This window comes from Brachyistius frenatus, unplaced genomic scaffold (assembly GCF_029030835.1).
Source record: "Brachyistius frenatus isolate BFR_SWC_R1_liver_20210118 unplaced genomic scaffold, ASM2903083v1 Contig_146, whole genome shotgun sequence".
Taxonomy (NCBI): Eukaryota; Metazoa; Chordata; class Actinopteri; family Embiotocidae; genus Brachyistius; species Brachyistius frenatus.
Window position 1 is genome coordinate 982,305 of NW_027210745.1, and position 19,959 is coordinate 1,002,263.

At 41.1% G+C, this 19,959-nt stretch overlaps 2 protein-coding genes across 2 annotated transcripts; both read right to left on the bottom strand.

Moving 5' to 3' along the window:
* Positions 1-384: 384 nt before the first annotated feature.
* LOC138630989 (guanine nucleotide-binding protein subunit alpha-11-like) lies at positions 385-6,327 on the bottom strand. Its single transcript, XM_069715691.1, has 7 exons — positions 6,066-6,327; positions 3,801-3,985; positions 3,382-3,536; positions 3,151-3,279; positions 2,017-2,146; positions 1,769-1,922; positions 385-1,217 (listed from the first exon to the last, which is right to left on the bottom strand). Exons 1-7 carry the CDS (start codon positions 6,184-6,186, stop codon positions 1,027-1,029), a joined length of 1,065 nt encoding a protein of 354 aa, XP_069571792.1. The 5' UTR covers positions 6,187-6,327; the 3' UTR covers positions 385-1,026.
* A 3,069-nt stretch (positions 6,328-9,396) lies between these two features.
* LOC138630988 (guanine nucleotide-binding protein G(q) subunit alpha-like) lies at positions 9,397-19,195 on the bottom strand. The gene is made up of 8 exons (XM_069715690.1): positions 18,898-19,195; positions 18,539-18,695; positions 16,758-16,942; positions 13,518-13,672; positions 13,047-13,175; positions 11,932-12,061; positions 11,221-11,374; positions 9,397-10,265 (listed from the first exon to the last, which is right to left on the bottom strand). Exons 2-8 carry the CDS (start codon positions 18,672-18,674, stop codon positions 10,078-10,080), a joined length of 1,077 nt encoding a protein of 358 aa, XP_069571791.1. The 5' UTR covers positions 18,675-18,695; positions 18,898-19,195; the 3' UTR covers positions 9,397-10,077.
* Between the last annotated feature and the right edge of the window lie 764 nt (positions 19,196-19,959).

Below are 19,959 nucleotides of genomic sequence, written 5' to 3' on the forward strand. Positions count from 1 at the left end.
ATGTGTGCTTTATATTCTGCATTAGCCCTGAACTTTTCAACCCTTAAACAAGCAAACTATAACCACACAGCAGATGAAAATCAATAGTACCTAGATAGTCTCGCCTTCCGTGTGGAGACAGGCATTGTTCTGTCCGCAGGTCGAACACCGCTGAATGCCTCTTTTTACTCACCACTGTTCGGTCCCAACAGTTAGACAGGAAGACGGAGAACACCCTGTTAAGACGCTGCACATTGTTTTGGTACAAAGGTTGTTACCACAGTGTACCAATGACTGCAACCACACCTGAAGAGAGGACATCTAAACAAAGCCTCTGGGTTAATCAGTGCCATGTCGCTGCCGTCACACAACATCAGATGGATCATAAATTTCTGGATAGAAACCTTTTTTTTTTTTCTGTAATAATTTTAATGTCAAAATAAAGGGACAAAGATGAAGAAACAGCAGAATTCCAGTTGTTCAAAAACACATTAAATGTGGTTTCAATATCTATATTTCATAAATGTTAGTGGGGGAGAGGGGAAAATCATTTTATGGGCTACATGGTTGTTGAACACAATAAAAACAGTAGGACTGCATTAGAAAAATAAACTAAGGCACTGCAGGTTCCTGCAGGTTGTCTTTTTACTTCCTCCTGTCAGAGCTGTAAGGCAGGGTGAGTTGGATTCTTGTTCGATAAGACTTTGTTAAACCAGTTTGATACCATTTCAGACAGTAATGTTACATTAAAAAAAAGGACCTGTACAGTACAGGAAAACTATTAACTGACATTGTTTTTTTTCCTCACCTGTAGAAATAAAAATATTGTTTACCAATTATGATAAACTGTGACGTTACAATAGTCACTTACTGTGTGATACAGTAGAGATGAATGCACCTTACCTTACACCGCTGTCTGATTCTCTTTGATCTTTTTGAACAAGTTGCAACTGACGGCACACAACAGATAAAAAGTTCATAAAAGTGTGACGTGATTGTGACCAGTTTCTTTCATCCTGAAGGTGAGACAATCTCTGAGTCCTTTCTTTATTCGAGGTTGAACTTTTCCAGGTTATCTCTGAAGAGTGTATCTTTGACTGCTTTGAAGACGACCCGGATGTTCTCCGTGTCTGTGGCGCAGGTGTAGTGAGTGTAAAGGGGCTTGTGACGCCCGCTGTGGTTCTCCACGTACATTTTCAAGATGAACTTTTTCGCTGATTCGACGTCACGCTGAGGCCCTGTAGGAAGGGGAAAGAGGTAGCAATCAGAAGGAATCTTTGTATTCTGAGAAAAGTAAATGTTTGTGTTTTCGGACAAACACTAGTTTATTCTACTGAGAGCATTGAACTGAGATTTAAGAACTTATAAATCAACAGGAATTTGTGGGATTTAATTAATGCCACAATACTCCACCTGTTCTGTTGCATTGCAAGATTTCCCACTTAAAGAATAATTTGTTTTAAATCATCAAACATTTCAGAGTAAATCCTTGATTTAACATTTCATGTACAAAATGCCAAAAATGTGCTCATCACAGCTTCTAACAGCCCAACATGACGTCTTGAAATTTCTTGTTACGTGTAATCAGCTGTCTCAGACACAAAGATATTTAGTTTATAATGATGTGCACAAGAGAGAAGCTGAAAATCACAAAAATTGTAGACTGGGAGACTGAAACGATTAATGGATTATAAAATTAGTGGCCGATTCATTTCCTGTCAGTGGACGCTCACATAAACGTTTGAACACGTGCAGAGAGAGAGAAAAAAAAAAGGAGAATTTGCTTTACCGGTGAAGCCTGGGAAGTAGGTTGCCAAATGAGAATGTGTGATTTTCTCCTCCAGTAAGTCTGTTTTGTTGAGAAAGAGGATGGTGGAGGACTCCTGAAACCACTGGTACGACAGGATGGTCTTGAACAAGGCGAGGCTCTCCTCCAGCCGATTCTGAAAGAGGTGGGAACAGTTTTACACTGAATATTAACAGTTTTTTAAGCAAATAAAGGAATATTGATAGTAACTTTATTGCTTTTGAACGTACATCGTTCTCACTCTCGAAAAGAAACTGATCGTACTCGCTGAGGGCAGCGAGGAAGATGACGGAGGTGACGTTCTCAAAACAGTGGATCCATTTCTTCCTCTCTGAACGCTGGCCACCCACATCCACCATCCTACAGACACATGATGGAAATTATTAAAAGTTACAAGATTACTGAAGGTAGAGCTCAGTGGTTTGGGACATACGAGAGGTAATCAACAAGTGCAGCAACATGATGCACATGAAGCGTGAGGCATATTTAACCTTCCTAAGTATTCCAAGTTACATTGTTAGATCAACATCAGCACCCGAGTTACAGACATTTATGTGACCACCTGCATGTGCCCAGTGACCATGAACTTGAACGCACATCAAAATGTGTGTCAAACTCTGGAAATCTGCAACAGAGACCCTTGAAATGTTTCAGAAAGCCTACAGCAATGAAGCGATGATCCGAGTGAGATGCTTTAGCGGCATTTGCGTTTCAAGAGGGCAGAACGTCGCTGCTCGAGACCGAAGGCGCAGCAGGAGCAACCCAGGTGGGTTTGTTTGACATTTACGGGATTGTGCACCGAAAATCTGTCCTTCAGGGTCGGACTGTCAACGCCAAGTTCGACTGTGACGCTCTGATGGAAAACATTTGGTGTAAACCACCTGAACTGTGGCACGATGGCACTTTGCTTCTCCACTATGACAACGTGCCCGCTCAAGGCGAGTTTCTCGTCGCTCTCCCACCGCTCCCTAAAACTTTGACAGGGAACTTGAAGGCCACTGCTTAGATTCCAGGTTCATGGTGGAATCACAAATGTGCACATGCCAGTGGTCACATGAGCGTGTGTAACTCAGGCGCTGTTAACTTAAAATACTTCCCCACAAATGGGATAGTTTCAAATATGCTCTACAGGAGCAGCCTTGGAACTTTTTAAACCACCTTTATGTACTTATTTTTTTTTGCAGCTGAGCGTTAGATCAAATTAATATCAGTCATTTTGTACACTAATAAGCTTTAACTTAGCATAAAAACTTGACTGAGGGGAAACAGCTAGCAAGCTAAAAAAATTAACACTTTTTTTAGTCAGAAACTCTGTCAGTTCTTTACTAATTGTGCTGGCCAGGGAATAAAGTGTGACATCATACCTGAAGATGACTTTTGAAAGGTCGAAGGGGTACTCTATGATGCCCGTGGTGGGAACTCTGACCCTCAAGATGTCCTGCAGGGTGGGGATGTAATTCAGCACTGTGATTCTGTCCAAGTCACTCAGGTAACTGAAAAGTTAACAACAAAGCATCCGATTTAATCTTGAATAATGCTTAAAAAAAAAAAAAAAGCACTGTAAAACTCTGACATGAAATATGGAAAAGTCTTACTATTTGGCAGAGTCTGATAATTGGTATTCCCTCCGGCGGTCGTAGCACTTTTGAACACCGTGGTCACTCCACACTGTCTTGATGGCATCCACCTGCCAGGACTCCAAAGTGGACGCATGGGTCGAGTCCATCTGTTTCAACTTCTCTGCAAGGCTCTAACACACAAAACATCCACAAGGGACACAACCTTTCAATCCATATTTGTTGTAGGTTATTTCTCAATGCTCCTCTTTTCTCTCTCCGCTCTCCCCTTACCTCAACCAGTCTGATTCGCTCTGAGGTGTCAATACATGTTATGTTTAGACCTAAATAGCAAACTAAATTTTTAGTGTTTTGAGTTTTGTTAAATGTTACAGACACACTGAACTTTATCAAATGCTGCAATAATCTTTTTTTATAAACAATGTACAGCTTCTCACAATGTTCTTGTCATCAACGTAGTCGATCTTTAGGCTCTTCATGGCATCAGTCAGCGCCTGGATGGCGATGATGATGTTCTGAAACACCAACCGAGTGAAACCCTTCTTGTCAGCTTCACTGTATCCGCTGCCGTGGATGATCCTCATCTGTTTGATGAAAGTGCTCTTCCCACTTTCACCGGTCCCTAGGCAAATAAGATGAATGAGACCGAAGGATGAAAAATGGAATAAGATCAAAGCAATGCCAGAAATAGGACATCTGTGACATGCAAAAAAAAAAAAAAAAAGAATCATCTCAACTTCAATCAGCTGCGGCTAAACAGGATTTTGGCAACAAAACAACAACAGAAAAGGCTTCATTCTTCGGAGCGGCAGACTATTTTCAAAGGGATCACAGGTTCTAATAGTTTTGACTCAAGCCAGATACGCATGTGTGTGGGTGTATATGTGCTTGGCTTCTTCAGGCGCATGCAAGCTGCCAAATCTTAATTACTATTATTATTACTAATGTTAATACTGAGATACAGAAGAGAACTTACAGGTTGAACTGGAGGCACAAACCTGTTTTTAATATGATTTTAATTAAAACAGGTGGAAAACAAAGAAAACCAAACAATAAAAGCTCAAAATACAAAAACAAAAAACTGAAAAGAAAATGACAATATAAATAAGATGAATTTAAGTTGTATTTGTTTTCTCTTGCAAGTAAAAAGTTTGTTGCGTACTATTCTGGGGCGGTGTGTCCTTGAATGCAACAGCGAACCGCTTCCTGCCCTGTGGTTGTAAATTACTCTCGATAAGGGTGTCAGCTAAGCACCTAAAAATGCCAAAAAATGTTAACCATTAGACTGACCTTTACAGGAGGATATTGTTCTCCAAACAACTCAAGCTAAGGTTTAAAGTAGCGCTGACCTTTAAACACAGCCCTTCGTGTCTAATGTATTGTTTCCAACAGTCTGGCTTTTAGAAGTGGCCTGTTGTGATTGTTTTGGGAAAAAACAGGCCTCGTCTCATTTCACGAGGTCCTCCCTCTTCATCGTGTTGTCAACATGTCGCTCTGCTCTGTGACACATTTATTCTCTTTTTATGAGCTGCAAACTTACCTGACCCTGGTTTTGCACATGCAGGTTGATAGTTCAAACAAAAGCAACAAAGCGAAAGAAAAAGAAAAAGGCTGCATGTATCATATTGAATTTGCACAGCTTTTACACTGAAGCATTATTAATCGAAGACCAAAGTGTAGTGAGTAACATAGAACCTCGATACAATTAGTGGGTGAACATCTAGTCTGATGAGGGCAGTCTAATTTCATTTGAATGAAGAACAACCAAACCATCAGGCTTACATATCAGAGATTCATCAACTATTTGAAGAATGCAAACAGTGACTTGTAACTAAGCTAAAGAAAAACAGTGCAGCCAAAAACACATACCAGAGCCTCTGTATCTATGGATCTGGATACTCGTGTTATTGGGTGGGTTTGTGAGTTTGCATGATGCATCACAGTTCAGTGACTCATTGATTCTGGAAGCCACGAAACACACCGAGCACTCACAGGCAAAGATAATGATACAGTGGGTTACAGTCAACAAAACTTATCCTTGTTATCCATTTGCTAGTTGACCACTTTGTTAAAGACTGAAATATCTCCAAAACATCTAAATAGATCAAGCTTTTGGTGATGAAATTCCTCAACATCTAATGAATGGATTGTCAAAGACATTTTGGTATCAACATTAATGCTCACCACATAATGAATGCTACAATCGTTTTCTAAACATAACCAAATGGTTTTTGTGCCTAAACCTAACCATATCCCATGTTGAAATATATATATATATATATTTTATGGTAAAAGTTCTGGAAAACACCTGACAAACTCAGACATATTTGAGAAGACCAGGACCTCTTAACACTGCATTATGTGGTGGTGGCGGCACATAATTCAGTGAGAGGTTGTGGTCATTTAAGAAATGTCAAAATGCAAATATTTGTTTTTGAGGTACCAAGATCAGGCCAATAAATCCCTGCTTCAGCTTCAGAGAGCTGAGCTTCCAGGCCTCCCAGGTACTAATTCAGTTATGCTGCTCCCTATCATCTCCTCGCGTAAAGTGGTATTACAACACGACACCTTAAACTTACATATCGCATCTTTAATGTCTTGTAGTGACAGCGATACTTTTCAGAAGGTAAATACGTGGTGATTCATTACTTTCACGCATTTCCAGTGAGTCAACAAGTGAACGTTAATTATTGAGCTCTCACCTAAAAGCAGCAGCTTCAGCTCCCGGTGCGAATCTCTCTTATCACGGCGAATCTGCCTCTCTATTTCTTTGTGTATCCTCCGTCTCTCCAAATCGTCACCAGACAGGCAGCACTCCTCCATCGTGGTAGAAGTTCACCGGCTCCTGCTCCTTAAACCACACCACAGCTGACAGGGATTAGTGAAATGAATGGATGTTGCTTTTTCTCAGACCTTCTAGGAAAACTCTCCCGGAACAGGTGTGCTGGCAACTTTCTGCAGTCATTCTTCCTCATTCGGGATCCAGTTCAGGTGCATTTCACATTCCTGCTGTGCAGGGGAGGCGGGCTCTCAATGAGTTTACGCAGACAGCTCAGGAGTATCTGTTTACAGGTCCACACTCCGGCTGCTCAATCTGGAAGTCTGTCCCCACAGAGAGGCAAAGTGCAGGAGGGAACATATTATGGAAGACAGCCAGGTGTAATATATATTAGCCCTGTTTATATCTGCAATAAAGGGGCACGGACGTAGAACCTGGAGGCATCAAATCCAACAAGATGAAAAGGTTTCGAAATGGCTTGACATTATCCAGAACATACAAGTGAGGTTAAAAAGAGTTATAGCGATTTATTATTGCACTTCCGTCAAGCTGGGAACTCACAGATGACTTTATTGAACCAGGAGAGGCCAAAATATTCTGACTTTTAGTCCCCAGTGTGAGTGTGAGACTGTGTTGTTCTCAAATGTGTTGCAATTAATCGATTAGTTGATCGAAACAAAATTAAACACCAGCCGTTTTGATAAGCCGTTTGATTAAATGGTTTCAGTCCTTTTTTTAATTAAAAAATAAAAAATTATATGAAATTTAAAAAAATATTATATTATATAAAAATAATTGGTTCTTTTAGTCATCCATGACAATAAACCAAATCTCTTTCAGTTGGGGAGTGTTGGCCCGGACAAAACCAGACATTTAGGCTTCACATTGGCAGACATTTTAAAGACTAATCACTTAGTCAATAAATAATCACAGATTAATTAATTCTCAAAATATCTGTTAGTTGCAGCCCCACTCCTTCTAACAGCTAAACTGTGTGTAAAACATCGGCAGCGGGCCCTTTCTAAGTTAAAGCACACAGCAGGTATATCACAACTGAAACTTTAGGCGATCACCAAGATTTCTTGTGGTCCAGGTCAAAGGGGTCACGGTACAGGGGGATTTGTGTCCTGGGTGTCACGGGGGCGGGGCCTCCCTGCTAAGGGCCACTCTGAGTCAGGTTTGGGGCCAGAGGGGTGGCACGGGGCTCCCGTAGAATCTGATCAGCTGCTGGACCGAGCCGCTCCATGTCAGACAACCGCAAAAAACACACAATGACCACGAAGATGAAGAACTTGGGGATGTCCAAGCATTTGTTGTCTAATAATACGGCTTTGACTTGTCACAGGTGAACTTGCTAACATAAATGTGTGTATTTATTCATTGGTTTTACTTTTTCAAAAAAAAAAAATAATAATATTTTTATCCATCTTATTTTATTCTATACGTATTTGTAATTTTTTTTCTTATTGTGAGCACCTTTTTCTTCCTGTGATGACCAAATTTTCCCATTGTGTGATTAAAAAAGTCTAAGTCTCGGTCTAAATGATGACTCATTTTCATTTCGTGTCCCAGTAACGCATGACAGTGAACCGGGATGTTCGATAGCAGTACTTCACCTCAGAGGAATGCAGCCATCATTAACACACCTGCTCTTCCTCCTGACATACCAGAGTATCTGCTGTGAACGACGTCTATCTGTCCCGTGGCAGTGTCCATGAGTACACCTGTATGTCACTGGACCAAGATAAGAAGTTAAACCACTGGAGGTCAGCAAAGACAAGATTTCCAAGATCTACTAGCAACACGTCATCAGTTCAAACTTCTTAATTGTGAATAATTTCTGCTTTTTTATAACTTGGGTTTTTGTGTGTTGGATATCTGGAGACGGTGTGTCCTTTAAAACCACTTTTAAGATAAATTGCCCGTAATTAATTGTAGATTAGTTAAAAAGTAAAATAATTGTTAAGTACAGCCTCGGCATAATGTACAATGTAAATTCACATGAATGGGTTGCACTAGTAGGCAAACCGCATACGTCAACCATGAAGAGACAATCTGGCTTCATGAGGCTGTATTGCATTACTGACAATATTGATTAATTCTTAAAACAAATGTCTCAAATGGTTTCTGATTCCAGTTTTTCAAATGTGAGGATTTTTTTTGTATCTCTTATGGGAAATTCTAATTAAGTCTTCATTGTATTCTACTATCGAACCTAGAAAATAATCAATTAGTCTATAATAAATTGTTCGTTGTAGCCCTGGTGCTTATCATATTCAGTGGATAATATGTTTGGCTGGAATCAATAACATTTTTGAATTCAGGGCCGATGTGGAAAGGACCACTGAGGATTTTCTACCAGCAGCATCTTCCCCCTTTTAATCCATCCTTGATAGTGCCATGTACACCTGCTACATTACTTTCAGCATCTGTCCTCCAAAAAAACATTTTCCGCCACTCTACAGTATATCCCTGTGTGCAAGACTAAAAATATGGACGTACTGCTGCAGGCTGCAGCCAGATGGATGTATCACCGAGGAGGATTGAAGGACTAACACAGCTCCAGATGAGCTGATGGAGCAGCCAAGTAGACAAACACTTGAATAGCAAAACCCATCAGTGTGCAGAAGCGTGTTTGTAAACACAGACAAAACCTGAGCAGCAAATGAACAGACTGTTTATTTATCCACTCATATTCAAAACACTACGTCTGCATGGAGACGCTTCAGTGACAGTGAAAGGTACCCATAAATTAAGTCGTACAAATTAGACTGTAATTATTTCTAACAAGAAGAAAAGGGGTCGTGTAAACATTAGTGCTGTGGATACACTCTCATTAGCTTTTTATTCATGCATATGATACCTTTGAACTGCATAATTTAAGACAGAGAACACACAAGATTAATGCCCCAAAGATTATTTAACATTTAACAGCTCTCTCTTTAGCAGTTTACCTTTCAAAACTGACCTCAATGCAAACAAAAATGAAACATAAACGCAGTATATAATTGTATCATGCAATATTCACAATTTGTTCAGATAAACAATCACACAAGTTCTGAAGCCCTTTAAGCAAAGGATTTTTTAACCAAGAAACCTAAAAATCCAATCAAACAGTCCCGAAACTGAATGAACTCACTATTCTACAGTACAGATTTGACAGCAGAAAGAAGTTTAAAGATCCCATTTGAAATATGTTAAATTACATAAAAATATATGAATGCTGTGCCCACACAAAGTGATTCGACAATGCCACCGCATAAAGTCAAGTGAAATCAGGAACAAGTTTGCAGAAGTGACATGATTCTGACTAAGTAAGGCACAAATAGCAACGTTACACAATGTACCATGTGCAGTAATACCTGTAATAAAGTGTATGTCGTTAGTGTTAATTATGACTCGTTCCCTTTAATTCAAGAGACAAACTAAGCATTAGACCATTTCAAACAGATTATATCTTAAAAAAAAGACCAACTTGGTTAGTGATGTGAGGTGCTGCATTGCAGTTAGTCTACAATCACTTCCACAGATTCCCTGAAGCAGAGACCTAGTACATCACAAGTCCTCTGAGACTTTTCAGCTCAATGAAATACTTTTTTCCCTCTTAATCCATCTATGTGCATTTACACTGTTACCGCTCAAAAACGTTCCATGAATTTCAGAGTAGTAGTTAAATAGACTCCTTACCAAGGCAGCACTTTAATTGTCAAGTCACACTTGATAATAGCTGGAGACATCCATTTTCAAAAAGTCTAACAAGAAAATTTGAAATACATCAGTAGTACAGTCATTAGACGACAGGCTCTGCAGCTTCCCAATTTCCAGTTTTGGATAATTGCGTTCAGCAGCAGCGTGAAGCAAACTGAACCACCGCAGAGCTCTCTGGACCGCCAGCTGCACACAGCCGATTGAATTACAGCAGCAGCAACGCCGCTTTAAACCAGGTTGTAGCCGTCCAGGTTGATGTGCAAGATGTGGTCCTTCACTGCGAGGAAGACAAATCGAATGTTGTCTGTGTCTGTGGCGCACGTGAAGTGGGGGTAGACTTTTTTCCCGTTTGGATTGAGACTTTCGAACTTGTGAAGGAAGAAATCTTTTCCTGCTTTGACATCCCGCTGGGGGCCTGAGGGATGAAAACAGAGGGCACTGTAGTATTTTCATCGATTTAAAAAAAAAAAATATGATATTAAAATAGTTGCTGAACTTTTTTTTTTTTAAAGAAATAGCACAATCTGAATAGATAAGCAATGAAATACAACCTTCATCCATTCACTACATGCTGGTACAGCTGTACTTGGCTGTTATGACCAGTAACTTGTATTGGTTAATGTTAGCGACCCGTCACGTCAGACAAAGTAGGCTGAGAGTGTGAAATTAAGCAAGGGTGTGTGTTGTTATTTATAAACAGAACTTTTAATAAGTAAGAGCAAAATTGTGTTATTTTTTTTAATAAAAAAAAAAAAGTCATAGTGTTATTTTAAACTAACTACCTCAAAGATCTGTTTTGATCTCTTTGGCGGCACCTGTGGCGATAAGTGGTAACTGCAGCTGTGTTTTTGTTGTACTTCACTTCCCAGAGATTCAAACAGTTTCACCTGTGTGACGTCACACAGTTCGCAGTTACGCAGCTTCACATCAAGTGAGTTGAAGAGCGAGCCTGCTTCTTTAGCTCTGCCTACTCTCTTTATCCAGACAAGGGCAGGCACCATCATGTTGATAGATATATGAAATCTCAGTTTTTTTAATCCAGCTGTTTGTATAGATATTAATAAAAAAAATAAAAGATTCTAATGATGCAAAATGATGACTATTATGCTGAAATAATTGCGAACACGCATTTTTCCCGGGAATGTCTCCACACACACTGAGCTCAGTCCGTTTATGTTAATGCAGCTGGAGGAGCTTTCATCAGTCTGCCACAAGTATTATTTCATTGCGACTTGAAATGCATTTAGTCAAATAAAAATCTTTGAGATTATTAGTTTAAAGACGCAGCAAATCTAAATAACTAAACATACAAAGATGCTGTCATATTGTATTCGGATGTTCTTTGCCAGGAGTAAACTGTTCCTTCTTACCATCAAACTCTGGGAAGTAGTCGACCAAATGCGAATGCATGATTTTTTCCTCCAGTAAATCAGTCTTGTTGAGGAACAAGATGATGGAGGAGTCCATGAACCACTCGTAGGTTACGATCGTCTTGAACAGGGCAATGCTTTCCTCCATTCGATTCTGTGAAGAACACATAAGCAGAAATATGAAATAAGACATAATGTTAGAGAGCAGTACTTCAGCAGTGATTGTCTGTGTAAGCAAATTCAATTGGCTGTAATCTCATCAAGTGAACCAGCCTTGCTGAGAGGTGCCCTTTCCTGAACAGAGTGACTAAAGAGCTCCCCCTGCAGGTGAACTACACGCACTGCCACAGAGGAGGCTCGAGATGAGGTTTGTGTGACCGGAGAGGGAGGGGAGGGGGGAGAAAGATGGAGAGAGAGAGAGAGAGAGAGAGAGAGAGAGAGAGAGAGAGAGAGAGAGAGAGAGAGAGAGAGAGAGAGAGAGAGAGAGAGAGAGAGAGGGAAAGCAGATGAGTGCTGGACTCTGTGGAAATCTAGGTCATCATTTCCACCAAACAGGTTTGGCCTTAAACAGAGTAAACAATGTCCCTTTGTGTCCCTTCCAGTGACGTTTCTGATCATCCCAAAGCGAGCCTCCTCTCTCCTCCCATGTGCAGAATAGCAACATACATGGAATCAGACGAGTTATTTTGTGGGCAGCAGTCTGCTTCTCACCTCGTAGTTGGACTCAGCGAGGACCTGATCATACTCGCTAAGTGCCACCAGGAACATGATGGAAGTGACATTTTCAAAACAGTGAATCCACTTCCTCCTCTCTGATCGCTGGCCACCCACATCCACCATCCTACAGCCGCAGGTTTATGTCATCATTGAAAACAGAAACACCATCGTGTTACCAATTCACAGCTTAATGAAAACAGATTAGAAGTAATGTTCTAATATAAGATTTAACTAGACGAATCCAGTGTTTCCCCTTCACTGGGACCCCCTAACCCTCCTGAAAGAATGCATGTGTAGGTCTAAACCTAGTAGATGGCTGGACCCTGTGTGAAACTGGAGGGCTTTTAATTTGAAAAGTCACGGCATTCAGCCGAACTGCGGTGCAACTTTGATCTGTCACTCACTCAGTGACGGACACTTTACAGCTCAGGCCCCGCTGTCTCGGTCCAGCCCAAAATATTGTATATTATTTACCTAATTTATTAGCAGTTGTTTCTTTTAGTTCAGTTTCAGCTGCGTTTTGAGAGTCTCAGCTGCGTTTCTGTCCTCTGATCTCTGTGTGTTTCATGAAGAGGCCCCTCCCTCCCCCCTCCACCCCCCTCCCCTTTGTTACACTGACACAGTGTGGCACAGACACAGGAGAAGGAGAGCGAGGGGAGATTGCCCACTCGTTAACAGATCACATTGATAGCATCGTTATCTCGGAGTGGTTAAAAAATAAATAAATAAAAAATGATTAAATGGGTCACCAAATATACAGTATACGTGGGTGGCCACCCCAAGTACATCTGTGTATGGGAAACACTGCATGTTGGTCAAACCTTCAGTGAGCTACTCAGGAACAGATAACCAGTTACTGGTAGCTCGTGAGCAACGGGTTGCAGACCCCTGGTTCAGTTAAATACGGTATTTGAACTGCCTTCACCGAAAAGCTCTATTTGGTAATTGTTAAATTGTTAAATTGTTAATTCTTACTAAATTCCCATGACAACAGCATTCACCTTGAAGGTATCATGGTTAAATTCTGTGTCTTAAACCCAAAATGATCAATAACAACAATACCCCCTTTGCAATAAAACCACTAAAACTTAAAACATAAAGACACTCACCTGAACACCACACCCTCCAGGTCAAAGGGGTACTCTATGATACCTGTTGTGGGCACCCTGACCCTCAGGACGTCTTGCTGGGTCGGTAGATAAGCAGTGTCAGCAATTCGATCCAGGTCATTCAGATAGCTGACAGAAGAGAAATCATAAAGAAAATCATGACAGTAAAATGAAAACCACTTTGACAGACTGATGAAGAACCAGGAGAGAAGTTAGAGAATGGAGACAGTTATTGTAAAATATTCAAGACATGAATGTTCCTGTTTCAGTCACGTCACTGTGATTAATTATTTATTGAGATTTTAAATGGTGTTTTTTTTGTTGTTGCTTTTAAGCCTTTTGTCAACAGCCTTAAATGGAAGAACTATTGAACCACAGCAGTTCGGGTGCATTAAAGAGACAACTGGTAGATGAAACACTGTAAACTATTTGACAGCGTCTGAGGAGTGATTAGCCACTGTTTACACTCACTATTTGGCTGAGTCAGAGAGCTGGTACTCCCTCTTCCGACTGTAACATTCCTGAATCCCCGCGTCGCTCCACAGGCTCTTCAAGGCGTCCACATACGGTTTCATTAATGTTGTGACCTTTTCCACATCAACACCATTCACAATATCGGCATTGGCCTGAATAACAGAATGACACACTGGAATTAATGGCACTGCCCGACACTTTCAGAGACAAATATATGGACTGATTTTTGGAAGTATGATCTCATGTTTGTGCTCTTGTGTTATTGCAGCATTATAAACAAAGAATCCGTTTGGGTGTTGGAGGGAAGGGGGATTTCACTGAGGTTAGTAAGAGTGCAGCTCCAACATGGACTGGGTGTCTGGGTCTGAAAAGTCGAGTACCCCAAAGTACAATATCACTGATGGCCACTAAGGGCCGATACAAAAAAACAACAACCTGGCTCTATAGACTCCCCTTAAAAAAAAGCTTATATTTCTCTCATTAAATACAAAGTCAATAAAAAAAAAAGTCACAAATTATTATGGCCTCATTAGCTAAATTCACTCCTTCTGATGTTCTGGTGATTCATCTGAAAATAATGTGATTAGCTATTAGACCTAAAAAAGGAACAGTATATACAGAGGAACATGCCTGGAGTGGACTTAAGAGTCAAGGCTTTAAAATGGCAGTTAATAAACCAGTGGGTACCATCGTGGTGGGTTGCCACTTGTCGTTTCATTTAACGGGATGTAATTCAGAACCTGAGGGTTATCACCAATCAAGGACAAAAAATAAACTTCCCCATCAACAAGTAGCCTGCATAAGTGTGATAAGAAGCAACCTTTTGAGACCAGCCAACAGGTAGACAGAAAGTTTGGCTGTCCACATGAGGTCAACAACAGAACCACTGTTGGCCTGGAATTAAAGGTGAGGCCAAAACATTGCAGCAGTTCAGGCATCCTTGAAAGAACATTGAGTCGGATCTCTGAGTTTCCAGAGACATATTTTAAAGGTTCACGTGTATTAAGGCTTCTTCAGTCCTCTATGCCAACTTGTCTGCAAAACTTGCAACATTTACTTAAACGATAAGTTTAAGGGACAGGTAATCGCTTCAGGAATTTTTCAATCAAAATTGCCAAACATGTCATGTCATGAAGTAGACCCCGAGCGATTTATTGGTTGGTCAATTTTACAGATATATCAGTATAGAACATGATACAGAAAAAGATGCTTCAGGTCATTTGGAAATTGTTCTATTAATGTTTTTTAATATATAAAATATAAAATATCCTGCCTCCATTACATAACATTGTCACAATAGTAACCCTACTCCAGTCACTATATCGATATCAGAGGTTTTTTTTACTTCCTAATATTAGTATTGGCCCCAACAATTCAGTATTGGCAGCTATTGTTTTTAGGAGTTAATGGATTTAAAAATATTTATTGGCAGGCTGATCAATTGTGAAAATAATCATTAGTTGCAGCTGCAGAGTAAAATTTTACTGGCTAAAACATTTACTAAAAATAACCATGGAACAAGCTAAGTGGGACTACCAACTGTATTAAAAACCATAGTCATAGAAATATGGCCTCTTACATTATATTACATTATCTAGTTTTTCTTCCCTTTCACATATATTCATAAACACAAAATGCTAAACAAATTACAAAGGCTGTTATGTCATCCTGAATGATGTCTTATGTCTTCTTGGACTGCTTTAATTTCTGCCTGATTAATAGTAAGTGTTTTCCTGACAGCACGTCCCACTGCTGCACTGTGGAACCGCAGCGCAAGCGTTCAGCCAGAAAACACTTCTGCACAAGCTGTTTGAAGTACCACAATGGTCATTTATGGGTGAACTATTACAGTCTGTTTACGCTCAGTTGTTGCTGCCTCAAACTTCGGCATGATCACAGGGGAGGTTTAACTTTTTGTACAGCCTTTTCGTACAAGCTACTATAAACGAATTTGTCCAGGCATGCTTACGTCAGAGCGTATAACGACACAGGTTAATCCACTCTTACAACTCTATATCCAACACACAAGTTCTGCAGGTGGAGAAACCCAAAGCCTGCCATGCCTATTTATGGTTGCTATTGGACATCACTTTTCAGGGGAGGGTTTGAAAGGTCACCTGACACACCAGCTGTGTCTATTGACTGTATATAAAAGTGGAAGTAGTATCCAGGTCTGAATAATGAGGCCAATGAATGTGACATAAACTGCAATACCAAAAATGCCTCAAAAAGACATGTTTTGGGTGCGTGTCTGTTTGATTGACAGGCCTGTGGTGCAGTTAGGATTCCACTATTGGTGGGCGGGACATAGTATTGCCGGGTGTTGAGTCAGATCTTGACCTCACCGACCTCACGGGTCGTCGGCACTTCGTCACTGAGGTCTGCTTGCTGCGTTACAAACAGTGCCATCACGACACCGTCTTCACTCAGAGACAGCAATAAATTCCATGCTGACTTCCCGGCCTGGCTCTCATCCTAACCTGGAACTTCAGCTACTTGTGTGAGCCAGGAGGTGTGTGTGGTTAATAAACTCCAACCGGAACGACAGGAATGGACACTTGTATAACAGATAGGGAATCTTCAATCTCCCTTCTTCTTTGTCTCCTGTATTTGGAGCCTGTCTTTACATGCAGTGCTACATCATGGGTGTGGAACCAGTTTTGCAAAACGAAACACTGGTGCAGGGGTAGCACAGTGGTGCAGTGATTAGCATTGTTGCCTCACAGTGAAAAAGTTCCGGGTTTGAATCCGGGCCTGGGCCTTTCTGTGTGGAGTTTACATGTTCTCCCTGAGCGTGGATTCTCTCCGGGTACTCCGGCTTCCTCCCAACATCCAAAAACATGCTCCTCGGGTTAATCGGTGGTTCTACAAATTTCCCTCAGGTGTGAATGGTCTTTGTTTCCGTCTGTTTATAGGTGTTGGCCCTGTGATGGACTGGCGGGCTGTCCAGGGTGTATCCTGCCTTTGCCCAAAGTGAGCTGGGATAGCCCCACCACCACCTCCCCCACCGTGACTCTGTTCAGGATAAAGCGGGTATAGATAATGGATCCATCCATTATAGATAATGGATGGTTGCAAATTACCTGAAGTGTTTTGCAGGAATACACTCTGCAGGCTCCGTCTCTGTCAGACACAGTAAACCTTGCTTCTGTGGAGCACTGAGTGGTAAAAGCTCTTCCTTAATTTGTCTGAGCAAAGCAGCAAAGAAAAGGACACAGAAACAACAGTCCGGCCTACCTCGTTGTGTTCGTGCTTGTAGGGGATCTGCAGCGTGTTCATGGCCTGGATCATGGCCTGCATGGCAGTGAAGATGTTCTGGTAGACCAGCTGGGTGAAGTCTCTCTTGTCATCATCGGAGTATCCACGGCCATGGATGATCCTCATCTGTTTGATGAAGGTGCTCTTCCCACTTTCACCAGTTCCTGGACACCAACAGATGCATAACATTACTGCACACAGGTATACAACCTCAAGGATAAGGCTGATGTTGTTATATATTCTGTTTTAGTTATGATCAAATCCCATTGAAATTGGGAAATTGACAAATCGTTGGTCTTTCGCTTAATACGAATGCTCATCGGTCCCTACTGAAGACCTCCCTTTTTAAAGCCTCAACAATTACATACAGGTTTTAGCTCAAATGTGAATAAACTGTCTATTTGTTGGGGACTATTTTCAGCAACAGACTAACTTGGTGCAACAGTGAGCATGTGGGATCAACTCAAAATGAACTGCAGTGCCCACATCACAAAGTGTGGCTCACTGACAGTTTTTATTAGCCATCCTAGCGGCTAGTATCTTTCTGGATGGAAATATCCGTCTTTCAGTCCACCTATCTTTTTTTGTTCCCATCAGAATGAATCTGAACCACACTGGGAATCTAAATTTTTCAACTGTCACTATCATCAGGTCAAAAGTTCAACACTTTCAGATCTGTTGTTTACGATGACGTTGTATGACATTCCCATCATCCTCAGCTGCACACTGTTTTAAAGGAATTTGTACCTGCTAAATGTCAGCATTGTTTTGTGAGCATGACTGCACTCTCAAAGAACTATTATACCAAAGCACAACCTCCACCAGCAACTTGTTGGACAACGCTGATTAAGGCTCAGAGGAATAAACTACACTACGAAACCTGTTAGTGGCAATTCACTGTTAGTTTTGAGGTCTTTGTTAATCATTATGAAAAATACAGAATACCACCAGCTTTGTCACTTGAATCTGCCCATTGTTAATATCAAAGAAAACAAAAGCAAAAATGTAATCTGTGTTCACTGTTATGCAATGCTGGATTTCTGTAATTGCCCTCGTCTGGGTTGCGTCTTACTCACGATCCCTGCGGGTCTTATGTTCATTCTTTACGTCAAGTGTTACAAACAGTACTTTGGCCTCACTGGTGACGGCCTGAATCATTTAAAGAAACTGGATTAAGTTGCAGCATTTCCTCCTGAAGCTGACAACACATAAATAGCAGCATTCACTGAGGACAGTGAAAGAACTACACACAGGGATGAGCACTTTCCCTCTGTAGCCTTTTACATCCATGAGAGTAAATATGAACTAAAAATCTATAGGTAACAGAGAAATTCTGAAAACATACAAGGATTCAATGTGCAAATAGATCAAAATCAGAGTTGAATCTTTGTTATCCAATGTTGCCATCTTATACAATTATGTATTGTTGTCGATTAAATTTACCAAACTGTGTAAAAACATTTAAATGAGCTCTACCAAGCAATAACATAAACATATGAGGAATAAATCATGTTCAAAATATTCAAAACGTTACCCAGGACATTGAGAAAGTCATTGAGAAATTTAAACTTTTAGTATTTTAAGATCATTTTGTTGGTAACTCCATTTTTATTTAATAAATTTTTTGGATGCACGTTTTTTTTACAATCTATTTCTACGGGGGGGGGGGGGGGATACTGCTACTGGATTTCTCCTCCACCTCTGATCACAAGCCCGACACAGAGAAGTATTACAGACACACTGAATTTTCCGTCTCTTACCGAGCAAAAGGAGCTTATATTCCCGCCGGGCATCCCTCTTGTCCCGGCGGAGCTGCCTCTCAATCTCATCGTTGATCCTGCGAGCCTCCTTGGCTTCCGGGCTGAGGCAGCAAGCCCCCACGGAGCTCAGCGTCATTACTCCTGGATAACACTTCACCTTCCCGGGCACAGACACACACACACACACACACACACAATGTTGGTTACACAGCGAGGACAGTGAGCCCCGTTGTTACCCCCGAAGTCCTCATGGTAGAAATCCGAGAAACCTCAACTGAGAGCTGCGGAACAGTCTTCTCCGAAGCTGGGAACAAAATGCAAGTTTAAGGAAGTGAACTTTTCGTTACTGTTTGTATTACCTTGTTCCTCTGCAGTCCGGTTAGGAGGAAATGAACTTTGTGCAACAACTTCAGCAGACTGTCTGTCTGTGTGTGTGTGTGTGTGTGTGTGTGTGTGTGTGTGTGTGTGTATGGGCGTGGGTGTGTGTTGAACCCTGGCCGCGGAGCTCCGGGCGTGGTGGGCTGAATATGGCGGAGTTTCACTTCACGGCGTCACAAAATGATACAAAGATGACATAAGTTATTCTCTCCGAGCCAAACAAACAGATCCTCCCGACTCTTGTTTCTGCCTCTGCTGTGTGCTGCTCTGGTGTTTGTCCCCCCCCTCCTCCTCCTGTTGTCCCGTCCTGTCCTCCCCCCCCCCCCCTCCTATTTATTTCTCCGGGAGAAAATCGGCAGCAGCATGTGACGGCCGGATCCTTGCTGTTGATGGGAAACCGTGTGGGCTTCAGCTATTACATTATGGGAACATATTTCCGGTGTTAACCAGCAAACTACGGATGCATGTGACAGTCAGAGCAACAGGCTGACACACTTCACCTTTACTGGAAACCACATTTACTCCAGAGCAGGACAATTTATTCTGCTTTATTCTTCCACTCCATTTCAGAGGAGGATATTTTGTTGCCTACTCTTTTTTTTTTTTTTTTTTTTTTTACTCCACTAGCTGCATTTATTTGACAGATTTAGATGCATTTAAAGTGGAAGATTTGACACAAGCTAAAGATTATTAAAGATTAAACCGGTGGTTTCCAACTTTTTGGGCTTCTGACAAAAAGCAGTGTAGTTGGAGCCATGTTTCACATGTCAGAATTTGTATCAGCTCCAACTAATAGTGATTTTTTTTTTCTCCTTCTAACCTCCACGTGGTTTCGTGTAAATAAATGATCCAATACCTTACCAAAAATCAACTTACAGAAAAAACACAAAAACTAAAAAGCATATATTTTTTTTTGTCTCTCAGTAATCATCTGATGACCCCTCACATTTATCTGAATATAAAGTAGTTTAAACTAGCGCCGTCTGCAGCAGTTACAACAGTAACGTGCTGCTTACACACTATTGATGATGTCATCGATGTTC

Excerpts from the sequence above, each read along its gene's own strand:
- LOC138630988 (XM_069715690.1), bottom strand. The coding sequence starts at position 18,674 with ATGACGCTGAGCTCCGTGGGGGCTTGCTGCCTCAGCCCGGAAGCCAAG. Across the intron at positions 13,176-13,517 it reads CTCTCTGACTCAGCCAAATA|CTATCTGAATGACCTGGATC; the intron begins GTGAGTGTAAAC and ends CTCTTCTGTCAG. Across the intron at positions 10,266-11,220 it reads CTACTTCCCAGAGTTTGATG|GCCCCCAGCGGGATGTCAAA; the intron begins GTAAGAAGGAAC and ends TTCATCCCTCAG.
- LOC138630989 (XM_069715691.1), bottom strand. The coding sequence starts at position 6,186 with ATGGAGGAGTGCTGCCTGTCTGGTGACGATTTGGAGAGACGGAGGATA. Across the intron at positions 3,537-3,800 it reads ACGTTGATGACAAGAACATT|AGCCTTGCAGAGAAGTTGAA; the intron begins GTGAGAAGCTGT and ends TTTGTGTGTTAG. Across the intron at positions 3,280-3,381 it reads TTATCAGACTCTGCCAAATA|TTACCTGAGTGACTTGGACA; the intron begins GTAAGACTTTTC and ends TTAACTTTTCAG.